At 47.7% G+C, this 18113-nt stretch overlaps 1 protein-coding gene across 1 annotated transcript in view; it reads left to right on the plus strand.

The window, feature by feature from the left end:
* The first annotated feature begins 7073 nt into the window (after positions 1-7073).
* The window catches only part of SH3BP5 (SH3 domain binding protein 5), a 76801-nt gene continuing 65761 nt past the window's right edge, over positions 7074-18113 (plus strand). Inside the window, exons 1-2 of the mRNA XM_015132213.3 lie at positions 7074-7389; positions 9098-9160. Of these exons, the coding sequence (XP_014987699.2) occupies positions 7252-7389; positions 9098-9160 (201 nt within the window). The 5' untranslated portion in view covers positions 7074-7251. The remainder of the gene's footprint in view (positions 7390-9097; positions 9161-18113) is intronic.

Raw genomic sequence — 18113 nt, forward strand, 5'->3', positions numbered from 1 at the left:
ACCATACTGGTCAGTCTGGTCTCAAACTCCTGACCTCAGGTGATCCACCTGCCTCAGCCTCCCAAAGTGCTGGGATTACAGGTGTGAGCCACCACACTCGGGCTCTCTTTTTAATGGAACACTTTCCATCTCCAGGATTCCAGCACCATCCTAAATATCTGTAGGTCCTCTAAGACTACAGATAGACACCGAAAATCTCTTCCCTGGGTTCTCTGTGTGCTGTGGCCTGTAATTCATCTGAGTCAAGAGACAAGTTTAATTCAATTTAGACACAAATAAAGGTTCTCATTAGAGGGAAGTGGCCACATTGGAAGACAATTTGGCAACACACTGATGTCACTGAATCACTGAATTAAACAGATGCCTCTTTAATGTGAAGGCTCTGCTCCCTTTCAAAGAACTGGCTTCTATAGACCCTTGAATTCTTAGAACCAATCATTTGGGGTCAAAAAATATTGTTGAAGGGTTTATGGTCTACCTTAAAATCCTCTTCCACCTTGCTGTATGCCATCATCCTTAGGGGTCGCTGGGAAGAGGAGAGTCGGCAGGAAGACCTACGGAGCCAGCATTCCGGCAACACCGTACCATGGGGGGCTCTGGGGAGAGGTCAGACATTTACCTGTGCGTGGCCTGCCATGTGTAAGTGGTCTGCCAATAGGATTCTGAGGTTTATTTGTGATTACATGCCATCCTAAAGGGGCCAGCCAGCCACTCCTCCCATCTCCTCCATACTCTTGCCAATCAGAGATGTCTGCATTTTCATGTTAGATCACTGTTTTCATGTTTAGTTTTTTTTTTTTTTTTTTTTCCAGGGGACCTTGCTAGTGCAGGGGATGGGGGTGGGGTGTGGTGGCTATGCGCCCATGCATGAGTCCCTCCCCACCCCACGCTGCTGCAAGCCTCCTTCATGTTAGTTTTAACTGCTGGCTCAAATTTATAAAGGCTATGTCAGCCAGGCAGCACATGCCCCAGGCCTGATCCCATCAGTCGCTTCCAGTTTGCAACCTCTGACCTAAGGTGCCACGTAAATATCACTGGTGGAGAAAGAGGGTATGCTGGTTGTCAGTTTCTTCTGACATTGACACCAGAGTGTGATGTGAATGCAGATTCATTCTTAGTCCAGACAGCAGTTTCTGTTCTAGGAGTTAACAGGTAGTTACAAAGCATTTTTACTTTACTTTACTTTATTTATTTAGAAACAGGGTCCCTATCTGTTGTCCAGGCTGGAATGCAGTAGTGCAGTCTTGGTTCACTTCAGCCTCAACCTCCTGGGTGCAAGCAATCCTCCCATCTCAGGCTCTGGAGTAGTTAGGACTACAGGTGCACACCACCACACCCCCTAACTAATTTTTGTATTTTTTTGCAGAGATGGGGTCTTGCTATGTTGTCCAGGCTGGTGTTGAACTCCAGCTTCAAGTGATCCTCCCACTTTGGCCTCCCAAAGTGCTGAGACTGCAGGTGTGAGCCAGCACACCTAGCTCACAAAGCATTAAAAAAAATGGTGTTGCAGGGAATCTTAATTTAAATGGCATTGAAGTTTGACAGAAAGAGTCTTAACTTCACAATGAGGGATTCATGTGGCTGCTGCTTTGGGGCACCTTTTTTTTTTTTTTTTTTTTTTTTTGAGATAGGGTTTCACTCTGTCACCCAGGCGACAGTACCATGGCACTTTCTTAGCTCACTTCTGCCTCGAGCTCCTGATCTCAAGTGATCCTCCTTCCTCACCCTCCTGGGTAGTTAGGACTATAGGCACGCACCACCACACTCCGCTGATTTTTAAACATTTTTTGGTAGAGGTGTGGGGAGGCTCTTACTATGTTGCTCAGGCTGGTCTTGAATTCCTGGCCTCAAGCCATCCTCCTCCCTTTGCCTCTCAAAGTGCTGGGATTACAGGTGTGAGACACTACACCGGGCCTGGGGCCCAGGTTTCATGAGGGCCTGTCTCCCCAAGTAAAAGACTAGGAATTTGTCATCTACATGTTTGGGACCCTCAAACTGGCCCTGGAAATAGTGCATGCATATAGTAGGGGCTGAAAAGTGTACTGAATTAATGTTGCTTTCTGCAGATCTAGATCTAAAAACAAAAAACAAAACAAAAATACAAATGAATTAATGTTGCTGACCACTTTCACTTGCAAACTTCACTTTAAAAACGTTAAATAAAAACTCTTGGCCGGGTGCGATGGCTCACGCCTGTAATCCCAGCACTTTGGGAGACTGAGGCAGGTGGATCAGGAGTTCAAGATCAGCCTAGCCAACATGGTGAAACTTCATCTCTACTAAAAATATAAAAATTAGCTGGGTGTGGTGGCAGGCACCTGTAATCCCAGCTACACAGGAGGCTGAGGCAGGAGAATGGCTTGAACCCAGGAGGCAGAGGTTGCAGTGAGCTGAGATCATGCCACTGCACTCCAGCCTGGGTGACATAGTGAGACTCTGTCCCCCGCAAAAAACAAACAAAACTAAAAAAACCCCAACTCTTTGGCTGAGCATGGTGGCTCACGCCTGTAATCCCAGCACTTTATCTTAGCTACTGAGTACAGGTGCAAAGTAGTAAGACCGTGGGATTGAACCAGGGTTGGGATTATGTCAAGTGCTTACCGTGGTCATGGAGAAGCGTGAGGGAGTTGTGGTTGGCTGCAGCTGTGGTGATTTTAATGATGGACAATGGAATCTAAGCTAGATCAAATGGGAAGTGTGGACATAAGAGGGTGAGGGACTATAAAAGAGTCTAGGGAGCCATGATGAAGCCCTGAATCAAGGGTTAGAAAGATGGAAATGATTTGGAGACTGTACTGTTGGAAAATCCACTCGTCCTTGCTGACTGGGTTCATTGGGACTCTCAAACCACAGGTGGGTCATCAGCACAGCCTTGCAATTATAATATATTCCCATGGTCAACTCAGTCACCAACTCTCCTGGCCAGCTCTTTCACAAAGCCTCTCTCCTCCAACCTCCAATGCCCTTTGCCCTCCATCCCCTCATTCTCAGCTGATGACGTGGCTCATTATTTTGCTGAAAAAACAGAAGCAATCAGAAAAGGCTGATCATCAGGCTAATGGATCTCCTTTGTCTCTTCTGACCCTAGCTCCTCAATGTCCACCGAGTCAATTTCTCATACACTAGCCAGAGTTATTATATGAGCACTCACTCAGAACAAAATCCAAATTCCTTACCATGACCTAAAGCATCTCCATGGTCTACCCACATGCCTGCCTCTGATTTCATCTCCCTCCCTGTCTCCCTGGCTGTGTCCGTCCTATCCACATGGATCTCCTTGCTTTTTTTGCCAACACCCAAGACATATTCCCACCTCAGGACCTTTGCACATGCTGCTTCAGTCTCTGGAGTGTTCTTTCCCCAAAAGTATATGTGGTATGCTTTCTCATTTCTTTCTCTTTTTTTTCTGAGACGGAGTTTCACTCTTATCACCCACGCTGGAGTGCAATGGTGCGATCTCAGCTCATTACAACCTCTGCCTCCTGGGTTCAGGTGATTCTCCTGCCTCAACCTCCAGAGTAGCAGGGATTACAGGCATGAGCCACCACACCTGACCAGTATGCATTATTTTAAATTTATCTTTAAATTCCACAAAACAATAATAAACATATCCTTTTTGTGAAAAATAAAAGCATTACTGAGAAACGAAGTTTCCTTTGATCCCCTGCCTCCATCCAAGCCAATCCTAGGCCACTCCCTGCTCCCTTTTTCCCAGAGGTAGCCACTCTTTACTGGGTATAAATCCTTCCAGGCCTTTTGCTATGCATTTATGTGCACTACATATGTGCCAATAGGGAATATATCCAGTTGTCCCTTGATTTCCCTGGGGATTAGTTTCTGGACCCCTGTAATGCTAAAATCTGAAATGCTTACATCCCCTGTAGAAAATGGCAGTCTTTACATGTAACCTACATACAACCTCCTGTATACTTTATTTATTTTTTCATTAAAAACATGGTTTTTTTGTTTGTTTGTTTTTTGTTTTATGAGATAGGGTCTCCCTCTGTCACCTGGGCTGGAGTGCAGTGGCATGATCAGGGGTCACTGCAGCTTTGACTTCCCGGGCTCAAGTGATCTACCTCAGCCTCCAGAGTAGCTGGAACTACAGGCATGTGCTACCATGCCTTGCTAATTTAAAACAATTTTTATTAGAGATGAGGTGTTTTTTTTTTTCTTTTCTTTTTTTTTTTTTTGAGAGAAAGTCTCACTCTGTCATCCAGGCTGGAGTGCAGTGGCACCATCTCAGTTCACTGCAACCTCTGCCTCTCAGGTTCAAGTGATTCTTCTGCCTCAGCCTCCCGAGTAGCTGGGATTACAGGCGTGCACCACCATACCCGGCTAAGTTTTGTATTTTTAGTAAGACGGGGTTTCACCGTGTTGCCCTGGCTGGTCTCAAACTCCTGCCTCGGCCTCCCAAAGTGCTAGGATTACAGATGTGAGCCACTACACCTGGCCTAGAGACGAGGTCTTGCTTTGTTGCCCAGGCTGGTCTCAAACGCCTGGCCTCAAGTGATCCTCCCTCCTGCCTTGGCCTCCCAAAGGACTGAGATTACAGGCATGAGCCACCACATCTGGCCCCTCCTGTATACTTTATTATTTATATATTTATTTATTTTGAGACAGGTCTTGCTGTCACCTAAGCTGGAGGGCAGTGGTGCAATCTCAGCTCACCGCAACCTCCGCCTCCTGGGCTTAAGCAATCTTCCCATCTCAGCCTCCCAAATAGCTGCAACTACAGGCATGAGCTACCACACTTGGCTGATTTTTTGTAGAGATGGTGTTTTACCATGTTGTCCAGGCTGGTCTTGAACTCCTGAGCTCAAGCAGCCCACCTGCCTCGGCTTCCCAAAGTGTTGAGATTACAGGCATGAACCACCATGAGCAGCCCCTCCTGTATACTTTAAATCATCTCCACATTTCTTACCTGCAATACCTAATACAATACAAATATGTACATAGTTCTCATATACTGTATTTTTTTTTTCTTTTCTAGAGAGAGAGCCAGTCTTGCTTTGTTGCCCAGGCTGGTCTGGAACTCCTGGCCTCAAGTGATCCTCCTGCCTCAGCCTCCCAAAATGCTAGGATTACAGGTGTAAGCCACCACTCCTGGCCATGTATTTTTAAATATGTATTTTTTTAATTGTTGTGTTTTTTTCCCCCAAATATTTTCTATCTGTGGTTAGTCGAATTTACACATGTAGAACCTGAGAGGCTGTGGAGGGTTGACTGTATATAGTACTGCCTGTGTTTTATTTGTTTTTCTTATTTTAGCTTTAGAAACACTATTGGGATTAACACTATAGCTGGTCCAGATCTCCAAAAAATAAGACAACAGAAGTCTGAACTGATGTTCTTGAGCAGTTGGCCTATGTCTCACAGATACATTTTGCTCTTGACCTAAGCTGAAGCAGGAATGTAATTTGGAGTTTGTCATTTGCGATGGAGAGGATGGGGTTCTGCTAGCTAAGAAGCATTTATCATAGTCAGGGCTGACCCCAGAGGCCTCTGTTTATTTCAAACTCTGTCTCTCAGTTTATTCAGAGCTAGGATGTACCTGCAAAGTTGGAGGCTCAATTCCAAGCCACCAGGGAAGATTGGTGGCTCCTGTGTTCCAAAGTGACCCCTATGGCTATCTTGTCCCTGGCTTCGTCTATCATTGGAAAACCAAAAGCAACTATGTCTTTAGCAAGGAACTTTGAAACACCTCTCACAGAATTGCTGACTCATCCTTGATTTAAAGAGCAATGAGCAGGTCTGACCTTTTTAGAAACAAACCATGGCACTACCTCCAGAAAATAGGACAATTTTCCTTTGACAGTGGACTATAGTGCCAGCGTGTATGGGGTGGTGCCTTTCCCTAGGAGTAACCCTCTAGCCTACTTTTTGATAAAACCACCAGAAGCAGGACTATTTATTTATTTGAGAAGGTGTCTGGCTGTATTGCCCAGGCTGGTCTTGAACTCCTGTCCTCAAGTGATCCTTGTATCCTGGCATCTCAAAGAGCTGGGATTACAGATATGAGCTACCATGTCGTGCCAGACACAGGTTTTGTAAGGTGGTTTTGATGATAGGTTCTCAGAAAGAAGCTCCATTCTCAAGCAAATTTGTCCACCAAACTCAGAGCAGATGGGCTACAGGCCTCCGTGTAGAACATGTGCACGTTCTGCATTTCTCAAAGGAAGGAGATGTGAGCAGCTATGTGCTCACCTGCTTTGCCAAGGTCATCCTTTGGGTTCCCCTGACATCACAGTGGCCCTGACATTTCATAAAAGCACACACATGCCTCTTCAGTTTGGTCTTTTCGGATGCTGTGTCTGCCAGGCCAACTCTGTCTCCCTACTTGTTGATGGTGGGCAGGAAGTCTCACTAATTCATAAATTCTTGGCCAGAGTGTGCCCATCAACAGGGGTTACACTTGCCACCTCCTTAAAAAGGCTGTGTCTGCCCACAGGCATCCCAGCTCAATGCATTCTCCATGCTTCCTGGCTATTCAGGTAGGACCGCCGCACCTCTGTGTTTGGTACGGGGCTCGCCCAGAGAGGCCGCAGCCTTCGGCGATGCATCCGTGCACGGAGCTGCAGCTGGCTCTCCTCTCTACACTCCTGTGTCTATATAAGCGCACATTTTAGTTTGCTTTTCTGGGGAAATCTTTGAGTAGGTGCCATTCCCAAGGTTCGCTCAAGGGGAGGAATGTGCCTTTGGGTACAGGGTTTCGGCAAGTCTTGGTCCTGAGGTCCAGGGTCACTAAGCCCAGGCTTCGGAAGGCGACTTCAGCGTGAAAACACCCCACGCCTCCTACCACACACAACGCGCTTCGGAGGAGGGCGGGAGAAGGGGACTCCCGAAAGCGGGAGGCTTGCGTTACGCAGTTGAGATATATCCGGGCTGCTAAGTTACAAGGGGGTGGGGGCTCTCCTAATTTGCCACCTTGGAGATGTGGAGGGAGCTGGGGTTTTGTGACGGAGACCTGGGTAGCTGGGACTGGCCGAGGAGCGCGCGGCCGGGGCGGGACGGGGGCGGAGCGGGCGCTGCGCTGACTGCCGCGGCAGAAAGGGGGCGGCCGCGCCCATTTCCTCTGCTCCGCCGCGGCCAGAGGGATCCGCATCGGCGAGCTGTGCCTCCCGGGTGTCGGCCCCGGCGGCTCCCTGATCGTGCCCGGCTGTGGCGAGGCGGCTCCAGCCCAGCCTGTGGCGGCCGCTACCTCCAGGGCGCTCCGGAGCCCACTGCGCGGCGCGCGTGGCGACTGCCCGCATGGACGCGGCACTGAAGCGGAGCCGCTCGGAGGAGCCAGCCGAGCTCCTGCCGCCTGCACGGGACGAGGAGGAGGAGGAGGAAAAGGGGATGGAGCAGGGGCTGGAGGAGGAAGAAGAGGTGGATCCCCGAATCCAGGTAGGGCGCGCGGGGTCACCCCGCATCCGGGCTTCGCGAGGGCTGCTGCGGAGGTCGGCGTCTACGCGTACATCCACTTCGCAGCCCCCAGTGACTGTGGTCTGGGGACTGGCGGCCACATACGGTGGCAGGAGACGATCTGTATGCTCTGTTTCATCGTCTCCACAATGAGGAGGCTACAGTGCCCGCGTGGATGCGGCCTGACTCTATTGCGGGGAGCCCCCCGCAGACCCCTAGCAGGATCGGGGTCGCCGCAGAGTGCCTGGTGGTTCGGGCGGATGTGCAACAAAGGGAAAAAGGGGGCGGGGGCGCCATGGTATCCTCGGGGGTACCCCCCGCCCGGCCACCACGGCACCGCGGGCAAGGCATGGCCTCCAGGCTCTGCGAGGAGGGGTCGCCCGCGTGGGCGCCGGGCACCGTAGGCGGGTGGGCGTTGCCCGCCCCTGCAGCGCGGGCTGGCACTGGTGCCCCGGGTGCAGAGTCCTCACCTGCCAAGGTGCCCGGCCTGAGCCGTTTTCCTTCTCTGATTCATTGTTAGAGAACTGAGCGTCTTACTGTCACCACCGGCTCAACGTTCCGCCTGGCCTGAAATTGCTTAAAACCCTGCTTTTCCTTGTTGTGAGGCTGGGCATGAACAGAAATCAGGGACAACTGATGCGCAAAGCTGACGCGTGGAGGCGGCGAGGGGATTGGGCTGGCTGACTGTGCCTCCATTTCCAAGAGAGATGATTAAAAAACAATTTCCAAGCCGAGATCTAGGAGTGACAGTTTAACCTCTTCACCCCGAAGCAAAAAGCAGAGCAGATCCCTTTCTAAGACCCGTTTTATTCTACCTTTTCAGTAAATCATTTTTAAAAAATTGCTTTTAAGCATGCTCTGTAATTTCTGGATCCCTAATTGGTTTTTTAGTGCACAGATCAATTTAAAAGCTCACTTAACTCAGTGGTTAGGGTTTAAATGAATTGTTTTGTCAGGTTAGCAAGATAAAGATCAGGTGGAAAAAAAAAACCTTGCATTAGGAATGCTATTAATTAAAATAATTGGTTTGGAATAAATCGTGTGTTATTGGTATGGGATTATGTTAGCAAGATCCTTTGTTTGCATAGTAAAGATGAGTTAAGTTCATGTTGGATGCTTTTTACAAAATGTCAGTTTGTAAATGTTTATTGAAATGAATGGGATTAAAGCTAGTTTAAAACATCCAGCTAAGTAGGTTGAATAATTGGCAGTGTGAAAAGATTTTCACCCTTTACAGAAAAATAATTCTGGTGAGTTAATACCAGAATTCTGCCCTTGATGATTTCACTGGGTTTATATTTTTGGCCTGGCCTTGCTTATTGTCTTTTATTGTTTTCTAAGCAAAGTTCTTGCTCAAGGCAGATGGTGCTGTTTTGATGAGGCCATTAAACCATTTGTAACAGGTGGGATTTACCTGAAGGCACATACCTGGAATATTTGACCTCTGACAAATTCCAAATGTCTCTGAAGACATTGTCAAAAAGGATACCCTCAAGAAAATGGTTTCAGAAATGCTGACATTCATTTGCTTTTCTAGCTAAGCCTCAACTGTTTGCCTTAAGAATTAATACCAATTCTTCCCTTTTCCTGCAAACTGGGCTGGGATAATTTTTCAGGTTATGGACTGAGTTATATTGGAAACAAAAGACGGATCCCGTAAGTCTTTTTCTCTCCCTCTTTTCTTCACCAGGGAGAACTGGAGAAGTTAAATCAGTCCACGGATGATATCAACAGACGGGAGACTGAACTCGAGGTACAGAGAGCTGAGTTCCTGTTCTTGGTGAAGTGATGTCACTCACACCGGCACAAGGCTGGTTAATTTTGTCTTCATAGCTGGAGGGTTATTGCTGGACCCCCCTCCTTGGGAGTTGAGCAACAGCTCCCTGACAGAATAAAATACACCACTGAGCTCAACCTGTGGGCGGAACGCATGTGGATCCAATTTCACATGTTGTTTTTCATTATGGAAGCTCCATGGGGCCTAAATCAAGTCTGTGCAGAGCGTTACACAACGCCTAAGCCCCAAGTTTTCATGTGACTGAAAGGATAGAGAGGAAAATTAGCTGAACTCTTTAATGAAGAATAATGAATGAGCTCACAAAATCTCTTACATGTTCAGGGCGGTTCCTGCCATTTGTCCTGGAAAGGTTGTGTTGTTTCCTCTGACTTCGACCATTTCTTGACTTTCCTGTCCTAATAACTCACCCCCACCTTCTGCTTTCCTGCTCATTTCTTTATTGTCTGCTTGTGCATAGAATATAATTATAATGGTAACAAAAAGCTGTTTAGACTGGAAAGGCCTTTCCTACTGGGAAAAATCTTGGAAGACTAAAACTTGATTTAGGTTTCATGTGCATTTTCCAACCGGAGTGTAAACAAGTTAGCATTCATCACAGCCTCTGATTAGTTTCCACCCCTTTCCAGTAGTGGTTGCTTTTACCACCCATCAGCAAATTTGAACAACCACTGTATGTATTCAGGAGACTGAATTGACTGTCAGAGCCTGGAAGGGACTCTCAGCGCAGCTTCCCAGTGCAGGGAGCTGTTGGCAAAGTCTGTTTCTGTAGCAGGAGAAATAGCAAAAGTCAGTGGAAGGGACAAGAAGCACATGGTCCCTAAGAGTGAGGGTGTGGGAGACAGGAATATAATCTGCCAGGATTCACAGGCAGCCTTGATTTCTGCTGCATGCGTAGGCCCTGGAGTTACCAAATCTGGATGTAGCAATGTGGATTAAAAAGTCTGTTGCTCTGAGCTGTGTGAAGGGTTATCGCTCACCACCTCCATTTCCATCGTAGGTGTACAAGAACACGGGCTGTCCTTCTCCCTAAGTGAAGTAAAATCTAGTTTATTTACATTTCTTTCACTTATGAATTGAGTCTGTCTGTGATGTGCGGTAACCGAAACCTCTTAGGATCTCAGATTTCTAATGCATTAAACAACAAAACCCTTACCATTCCTATAGGGCTTTAGCATTTACAGACTGTTTTTTACACGTTTTATCTCATTCCATCCTGTCACACCAGCCTAGAGCTATGCTGTCCCATATGGTAGCCATGTGCAACGTATGGCTATTTGAATTTAATTAATTTTTTTTTTTTTTCGACACAGAGTCTAACTCTGTCGCCCAGGTTGGGGTGCAGTGGTGCGATGTCTGCTCTCTGCAACCTCCACCTCCTGGGCTCAAGTGATTCTCATTCCTCAGCTTCCTGAGTAGTTGGGATAACAGGTGTGTACCACCATGCCTGGCTAATGAGTTTAATTAAAATTAAGTAAGACAAAATTCTGTTCCTCAATCATAATAGCCACGTTTCAAGAGCCCAGTTGCCACTATATTAAACAGTCTAGTTGCCACTGTATTAAACTACTATCATCATAGAATGTTCTGGCCTGGAGAACCAGGAGGGGAGGGACTATTTGCTTTCCAGATAAGGACTCAGAGGCTTAGCATTTTGTGATGATGCCTCAGAGGCAGGGCTCCCATCTTATAGTCACAGGCATTTTCCAGATCTCCTCCAGTTCCTGCATTCTATTATCCCAGTGCAGTGGTGCAATCACAGCTCACTGCAACCTCAAACTCCTGGGTTCAGGCAATCCTCCTGCATCATCCTCCCTGGTAGCTGAGACTACAGGTGCATGCCACTATACCCGGCTAATTTTTCATATTTTTAAACTTTTTTGTAAAGATGGGATCTTGCTCTGTTGACCAGGCTGTTCTTGAACTCCAGGCCTCAAAGTGATCCTCCCACCTTGACCTCCCAAAGTGCTGGGATCACAGGCATGAGTTGCCATACCCATCCTGGAAATATTCTTCTTCCTACCCTCCCCCACTCTCCCCACCCCCCACACCAAGGCATTGATTGATTCTAATTGCTCGCCTACTATGTGCTGGCCACTGTTCTGGGTAATGAACAAGATGGCCCACATCTCAGCCCCTAGGGTGCTTACCTTCTTGGGGTGAGATTGGTTAATCTGTTAAATTCTTTTTAGCCTGACTTTTGAATCCTATTTCTGAATACACTTAGGTATTTGTGTGTCACAGGAAGCCACCGGACAGGTGTTTCCTGCTTGACTCTGGAGAGCATTTGGAGCCGTGTGAGAGGCCAACTGGAGGGTGTGAGGGGGGGTGGCCGGGGCTGGGCTGGGTTGCTGGCTGGCTTTTTCACGGTATTATAACCAAGACTGACTCATAGAAATATAATACGGGCTACATAAGCAATGAAAAACTCCCTAGTAGACACATTAAAAATGAAAAATAAACAGCTGAAATGAATTTAAGTAGTTTGTGTAACCCGGAATATCCAAGACAGTACAATTTCAACATGGACTTGCTATTAAACAATTACTGATATTTTACATATATTTTTATAGTAAGTCTTTAAGATCTTTGGCATATTTTACACTTAGGGCACATTTCACTTGAGACTAGACATGTTTCAAGTGTTAGTAGCTACATGTGGCACTGGGAGGCACAGGTTTAATAGGTGTTTCTGTCACAAAGGAGCCAGGTGGGATTTCACCCTTCACGATGGGCACCAGCTGCTTGTCAGATACTGTTGACCACTGCATTTATGTGGGTGAACGAGACAAAGACCTTGCCCTCCAGGAGTTTACGTTTTTGGTTGGAGTGAGGAGCAGAGAGGGGGTAATAATTACTGGTGGTAATAGCTACAGTAAGAAATGTGACAGACACTGGAGGGGCGCTGCGGGAGGACATCTGAGCAGATGCCTGCAGGAGAGCCCCTGCAGAGGAACAGGTAGAGTGAGCCACTGGGGTGGTCAAGGGGAGTATGCCCAAGGATAGGGGGCAGGAAAATGAGCCATTTTAATATACAGTCGAGTCTTTTGTTTTTTTCCCGCGACGGAGTCTCACTCTGTCACCCAGGCTGGAGTGCAGTGGCGCGATCTCGGCTCACTGCAACCTCTGCCTCCCGGGTTCAAGCGATTCTCTTGCCTCAGCCTCCTGAGTAGTAGCTGGGATTACAGGCGCCCGCCACCATGCCCAGCTAATTTTTGTATTTTTAGTAGAGACAGGGTTTCACCATGTTGGCCAGGCTGGTCTTGAACTGGCTGATCTTGAACTCCTGACCTCATGTCGTCATCACCGCCCCCCACCCCCGCCCCCGCTGCCCCGCCCCACCCATCTCAGCCTCCCAAAGTGCTGGGATTACAGGTGTGAGCCACCGTGCCCCGTCTTGTTTTTGCAGTACTTGTATTCCATAAAGTTGTGAACACTGAATTAGTGAATACGGAACCACTGTTGTAGGGAAAATGCAGGGCTCGGAGCAGGCCTGTGGTCACATCATTTTCATCAACTGATCAATATTAATCTTTTCAGTTTCCATTAAAAGACACTTTATTTACTATATACTATTGATTCATTAGCATTGAACTCAGGGCCGCTTACCTAACATGTATTTTCCCTGTAAGCCATATCACAGCCTGCTTATGCTCAGGAGTGCTCACAGACAGCACTTCGGCACTCCCCTTCTGGGCCATTTTTAACAGCAAAATCACCAAAGACAGCACAGAAGTGTGAAAGACATGGCACTAAGTAGACCATGAAAAGGACACTTGTTTACAGGCTGGGCACTGAAAGGAGGAGGTGGAGTGTCGCTCCTGCGCGTGTCGGTGAGTGAACCTGAAAGGGCTGCGTGTATTGATTTTGGGGTTACGTAACAATTTTAGTGAGTAGATGAATTCACAAGTATGGAATTGGCAAATAATGAAATAGTCTACTTTCAGGGACCCCAGGGGAAGGTATTTTGCTGTCCCCATTTCCTTTCCCTTTGCCTTTTGATTGCGATCTGGGGCATTCAGCACCTCTCATGGTTTTTGTCTGATGAAGCTGAATTGGTGACCAGGCTTGTGGTCGCTGCGAATGTGCTCACACACTGTGCCGCAGTTGTCCGTGGGTAGCTGTAGACCAGGGTGTTGCTCCTGAGGTCCACATTTAACACCCCATTTCTTGTCTTGGCTGTTTAAATTCCAGATTGCAAAGGGGCCTCTGGCAGCCGCCTGCCGTGTCACTTGGATGTCTGTCTCCTCCTGCAACCTGGGTTTGCCTCTGACCTTATTTTGAACAGTGTTGGGTCTCCTTTGCACTCTGATTTATATCAGCGAAAGCCAACCTTTTTAAGCTGTTAAAGGAGGAACCTTTTAACCAGAGAGGCCTTGGATATAAGCCTGATGTTTTAAGTTAGGAAAATAAACATTTTCCCACAGATCCAGTGATCCGTCAGCTTTATTTATTTATTAATGAGACAGGGTCTTGTTCTGTCACTCAGGCTGGAGTGCAGTGGCACAGCCTCGGCTCACTGCAGACTCTGCCTCCCGGGTTCAAGTGATTCTCTAGCTTCAGCCTCCCAAGTAGCTGGGACCAAAGGCGCACACCACCACGCCTGGCTAATTTTTGCATTTTTAGTAGAGATGGGTTTTGCAATGTTGGCCGGGCAGGTTTCAAACTCCTGAGCTGAAAGCAATCTGCCTCCCTTGGCCTTCCAAAATGCTGGGATTACAGGCGTGAACCACTGCGCCTGACCGGCTTTTTAATTCACTAAGTATTTATTGAGCACCTACTATGTGATGGGGCAGTTTTCGGTGATGGGGACAGAGCAGTGAAGAGACTGGACTGAAGTCCCTGCTCTTCCGAGGCTTACATTGCAGAGGGGGTGGAAAATGCAATAAAGAGTTAAAGTATGCACAGTAGGTTATCTGATGTATGCGAAGGAGGCAAAGAGCTGGAAGGGGACTCAGCTGGTGGGTGTTTGGAGGCAAGGGGAGGGAGAGGAATGCGGTATTATCTAGAGAGAGTGAGCAAGCCTCAGGCCATGTGGGGGAAGAACATTCCAGCTGGAGGGCGCATCTGTGCTAAGATGGGAGTGGGCCTGGCCTAGCTGAGGACCAGCAAGGGGGCCTTGTGCCAGGCTTGGGTGAGTAATGGATGGAAGAGGAGGTGATGAGTCAGAGATAAATGGGTCATTCAGGTGTGTGACAGCCCTGCCAGGTGAGGTAATAAAACTCAATATGCTGATGTAATTTTAAAATGCCTAGTATATAGGTCTCTTTTCAAATGTTTGTTAAAACAGATGCCACACTGAGAATTTCTAAGTCTAATCAGAATAAAGATTTGTAATATTTCATGCCCATATATATGTGGTTTTAAGCACAACATGTAGTGTTTTCATCATTTCCCGTGCTTGCTCTGAAAGTGGGCTGTTCCAGGACTGTGAAGGGGTCCTTTCTTTTCCTCGTTGGTCAGGTCAGGTGGGAATAGTTTCTGCTTATACTGGCAGGGTGGTTTGAAAAATCTTTGTTTCTGAGTGTCTGTGTTCCTCAAACTCGCTTAAGCCAGCACTCATTATCTCTGCCTTTCCTCCCTCCAAAAACCAGCAAATGCTTTCTCTTAAAAACAAAACCTAAAACTTTTTTTTTTTGGACCCAAGGAGCAATGGTAGAACCAAAATCTCTGTTTTGAGCTTAGAAACTTGGAGGTGAGGGTGAACTGGAAGCCACCTGGCCCTTCTCTCATGAATTATTAGCACAAATCAGGAGAAAAATTCCTCTATCAAAGGACAGTGATACGTCCCAGCACTTTCTCCATTAAAACATGTGTGGGTGGAATGCACTAGGGACTAGGTTCTGCAAGACTAAGTTTTGCTTTGAAGAAACTGCTAGGGAATGTTTGAAGCAATAGATAGACCGGGGGAGGGAGGAGTAACTGTTTCTTGAAGCTGCACCAGATTCCAGGCCTGGTGGCAGACTGCCTGGTCTGGGCTGGCAGAGTCCCTGCATCCCCGACCTTCTTGTACACAGGTGAGATCTGGTTGAAGTAAACATTGGCCTGCAGGCCTTCCTGCAGCAAATACTGTGTGGGGCGCTGGGGACCAGGGTGGTCAACAGATAATCAGGCATGTCCCTGCCTCATGGAGCTTGCCATCTCCTGGATCCAAGCGAGCAATTGCAGTGGGGGGAGGGGGATTCTGGGAGAGTCACTCAGGGCCCTTTGGGAGGCCAAAGCTTTGTTGAAATAGGGGGCATCAGAGTTGAGGTCTGCAGACCCCAAATAGTCTGAAGATAACATCCAGAGCAGCCTTAAAGTGGAAGAGGAAGAGAGCTGATGGTACAGACGTCGTCTGCAGGTTGAGGAAGGCTGGGGTGGGGAGAGGTGGAGTGTTAACAGGACCTTTGGTGATTGACTGATTGTAAAGAAAAAACGTGTGTGGTCTTTGCGTCTCTTCAGGGTAGCCTGAGCCAGGGCTGCTGCGCTGCCCCCACGGCTCTGACTTGAAGTTTGGCCATCAGAATGGTGGTACTTAAGGTCTTGGGCTTCAGTGATCCCCCCAGACTGCTTATTTCCCTTTGGGGAAGGAGGTGAGTGGGGAAACATTTGAAACTTGAAGAGTGACCTAGCTATAGGACAGCTGGCAAAGCTTGGCCTCTGGAGCCAGACTGTCTGACGCTGAATCCCAGCTCCCCTTGTCATAGCTGTGGGACCTCTGGCAGGTTATGTAATCTCTGTGCCTCAGTTTCTTCTTCTTTAAAATAGGATCGTGTCTCAGTTTTTGCTGTGAAATAACCAAAGCCCAAAGCCATGGGGAAGGGCAGGTGGAGGGAAGACAGCGGTCTTGACATCAGGTGATACAGGTTGAAATCAGAGGTCTGCTGACTTCTAGGGATACTTGGCACATGGAAGCCGCAGTCTTCTCATCTTTGAATCTGGGGGCTGTGATTCTTGCCTACATCCCTGGGTGACCTGGAGGATGGTAAGGGATGCTGTTTGAGAGCTCCCCAGCCTGTTGCTTGGCTGGCAGGGAGGGCTGAGACCCGCTGAGCGCTGCAAACAGAGAAGGTTCCAATGAGATGTCCACTGGGGTCAAACTGGCCATGGGGCCTGGCAGTAGCTCCGTTCTCTTCCCCCAGGTCCTGCCATGACCTTTCTTTGTCAGATTGGCCCTGGGAAAGGGGCCAGAGGGAGGGCTCGTACAGGCCAGGATTGCAGTGAGATGGACTTTGTCGTCACTGGATCAGCAGGGCATTGCGCTGTGGCCTGTCTGGTATGATGTGACAGTTAGTTTCCCTGTGTGAGCCCTGCTTGATTTATTTAATTAGTTAATTTTATTTTTTGAGACAGGGTCTCAAAAACTGGAGTGCAATGGTTTGATCTCAGCTCACTGCCACCACGGCCTCCTAGGTTCAAGCGATTTTCGTGCCTTAGCCTCCTGAGTAGCTGGGATTACAGGCATGTGCCACCACACCCGGCTAATTTTTGTGTTTTTGGTAGGGACGGGGTTTTGCCATTTTGGCCAGGCTGGTCAACTCCTGACCTCAAATGATTCACCCACTGCAGCCTCCCAAAGTGCTGGGATTACAGGTGTGAGCTACCATGCCCAGCCTCCTGCTTTGTTTTTGTTTTTTCCTGAGACAGTCTTGGTCTCTGTTGCTCAGGCTGGGGTGCAGTGGCACAATCATAGCTCACTGGAGCCTCGAACTCCTGGGCTCAAGTTATCCTCCCATCTCAGTCTTCTTAAGTAGCTGGGACTACAGGAGCGCGCCACCATGCCTGGCTAATTTTTGTTTTTGTAGAGATGGGGTCTCTCTATGTTGCCCAGGCTGGTCTCGAACCCCTGGGCTCAAGCAGTCCTCCTGCCTCGGCTTCCCAGAGTGTTGGGATTACAGGCATGAGCCACCGTGCCCGGCCTCGCAGTCTGTTCTTGGACAGACTGACCGTGAGGACAGTTGTGACACTGGTAAATCGCAACCTTGTGTTCTCCTTTCCCTCCCCAGCACCTGTCCACTTATGCACATGTTGGCTGATGAACAAAGATTCTGCCTTGCTTGGGGGCGTTAGCATTTTAAGAGTGGCCTTTCACTTTAAAAAAAGATGATGTGTGAATATGGACAAATGGCCATGGTCTACTTAGTGGGGAAAAAAAAACTATACATAATATATATATAAAACTATATAGAGCATATATAAAACCATATATATAGTAAAAGAATATATGCATATGAGAAGACAGGCCTAACATAGTTATTCTTTTTTTTTTTTTTTTTGGAAACGGAGTCTCACTTTGTTCCCCAGGCTGGAGTGCAGTGGTGTGATCTTGGCTCATTGCAACCTCTGCCTCCCAGGTTCAGGTGATTCTCCTGCCTCAGCCTCCCAAGTAGCTGGATTACAGGTGCCCACCACCATGCCCAGCTAAGTTTTGTATTTTAGTAGAAATGGGGTTTCACTATGTAGGTCAAGCTGGTCTCGAACTCCTGACCTCAAATCCGCCTGCCTTGGCCTCCCAAAGTGCTGGGATTACAGGCGTGAGCCACCATGCCCGGCCCTAACATAGTTATTCTTGTGTGGGTCAAAGAATGTGAACTGCTTGTTACCAATTATCGTGAAATAAATGCAGAAATTGAGAGTAAGACTTCAGAATGTTTTTTTTTTTGGCAATTTGATGTTGTGACATCCAGGTGGCATTTTACTTTCCTAGTTTGTTTTTATTCTACAGAAGTATTGATTTACGGTAGATTGGATGAGGGAAAATCCATCACCACATTGTTTGAGAAGCCTGGCTCTAGAAAAATGTACCCTCAGATGTTACCAGTTGTTGTTGCTAGCTTCTGAGGATGCTGGTGGTTTGTAGTTTTCGTTTCTTGGTGTTTTGTGAAATATTTACAATGACCATATGTTATAATTTTCAGGGGATGGGGGT

This window comes from Macaca mulatta, chromosome 2 (genome assembly GCF_049350105.2).
Source record: "Macaca mulatta isolate MMU2019108-1 chromosome 2, T2T-MMU8v2.0, whole genome shotgun sequence".
NCBI lineage: Eukaryota > Metazoa > Chordata > Mammalia > Primates > Cercopithecidae > Macaca > Macaca mulatta.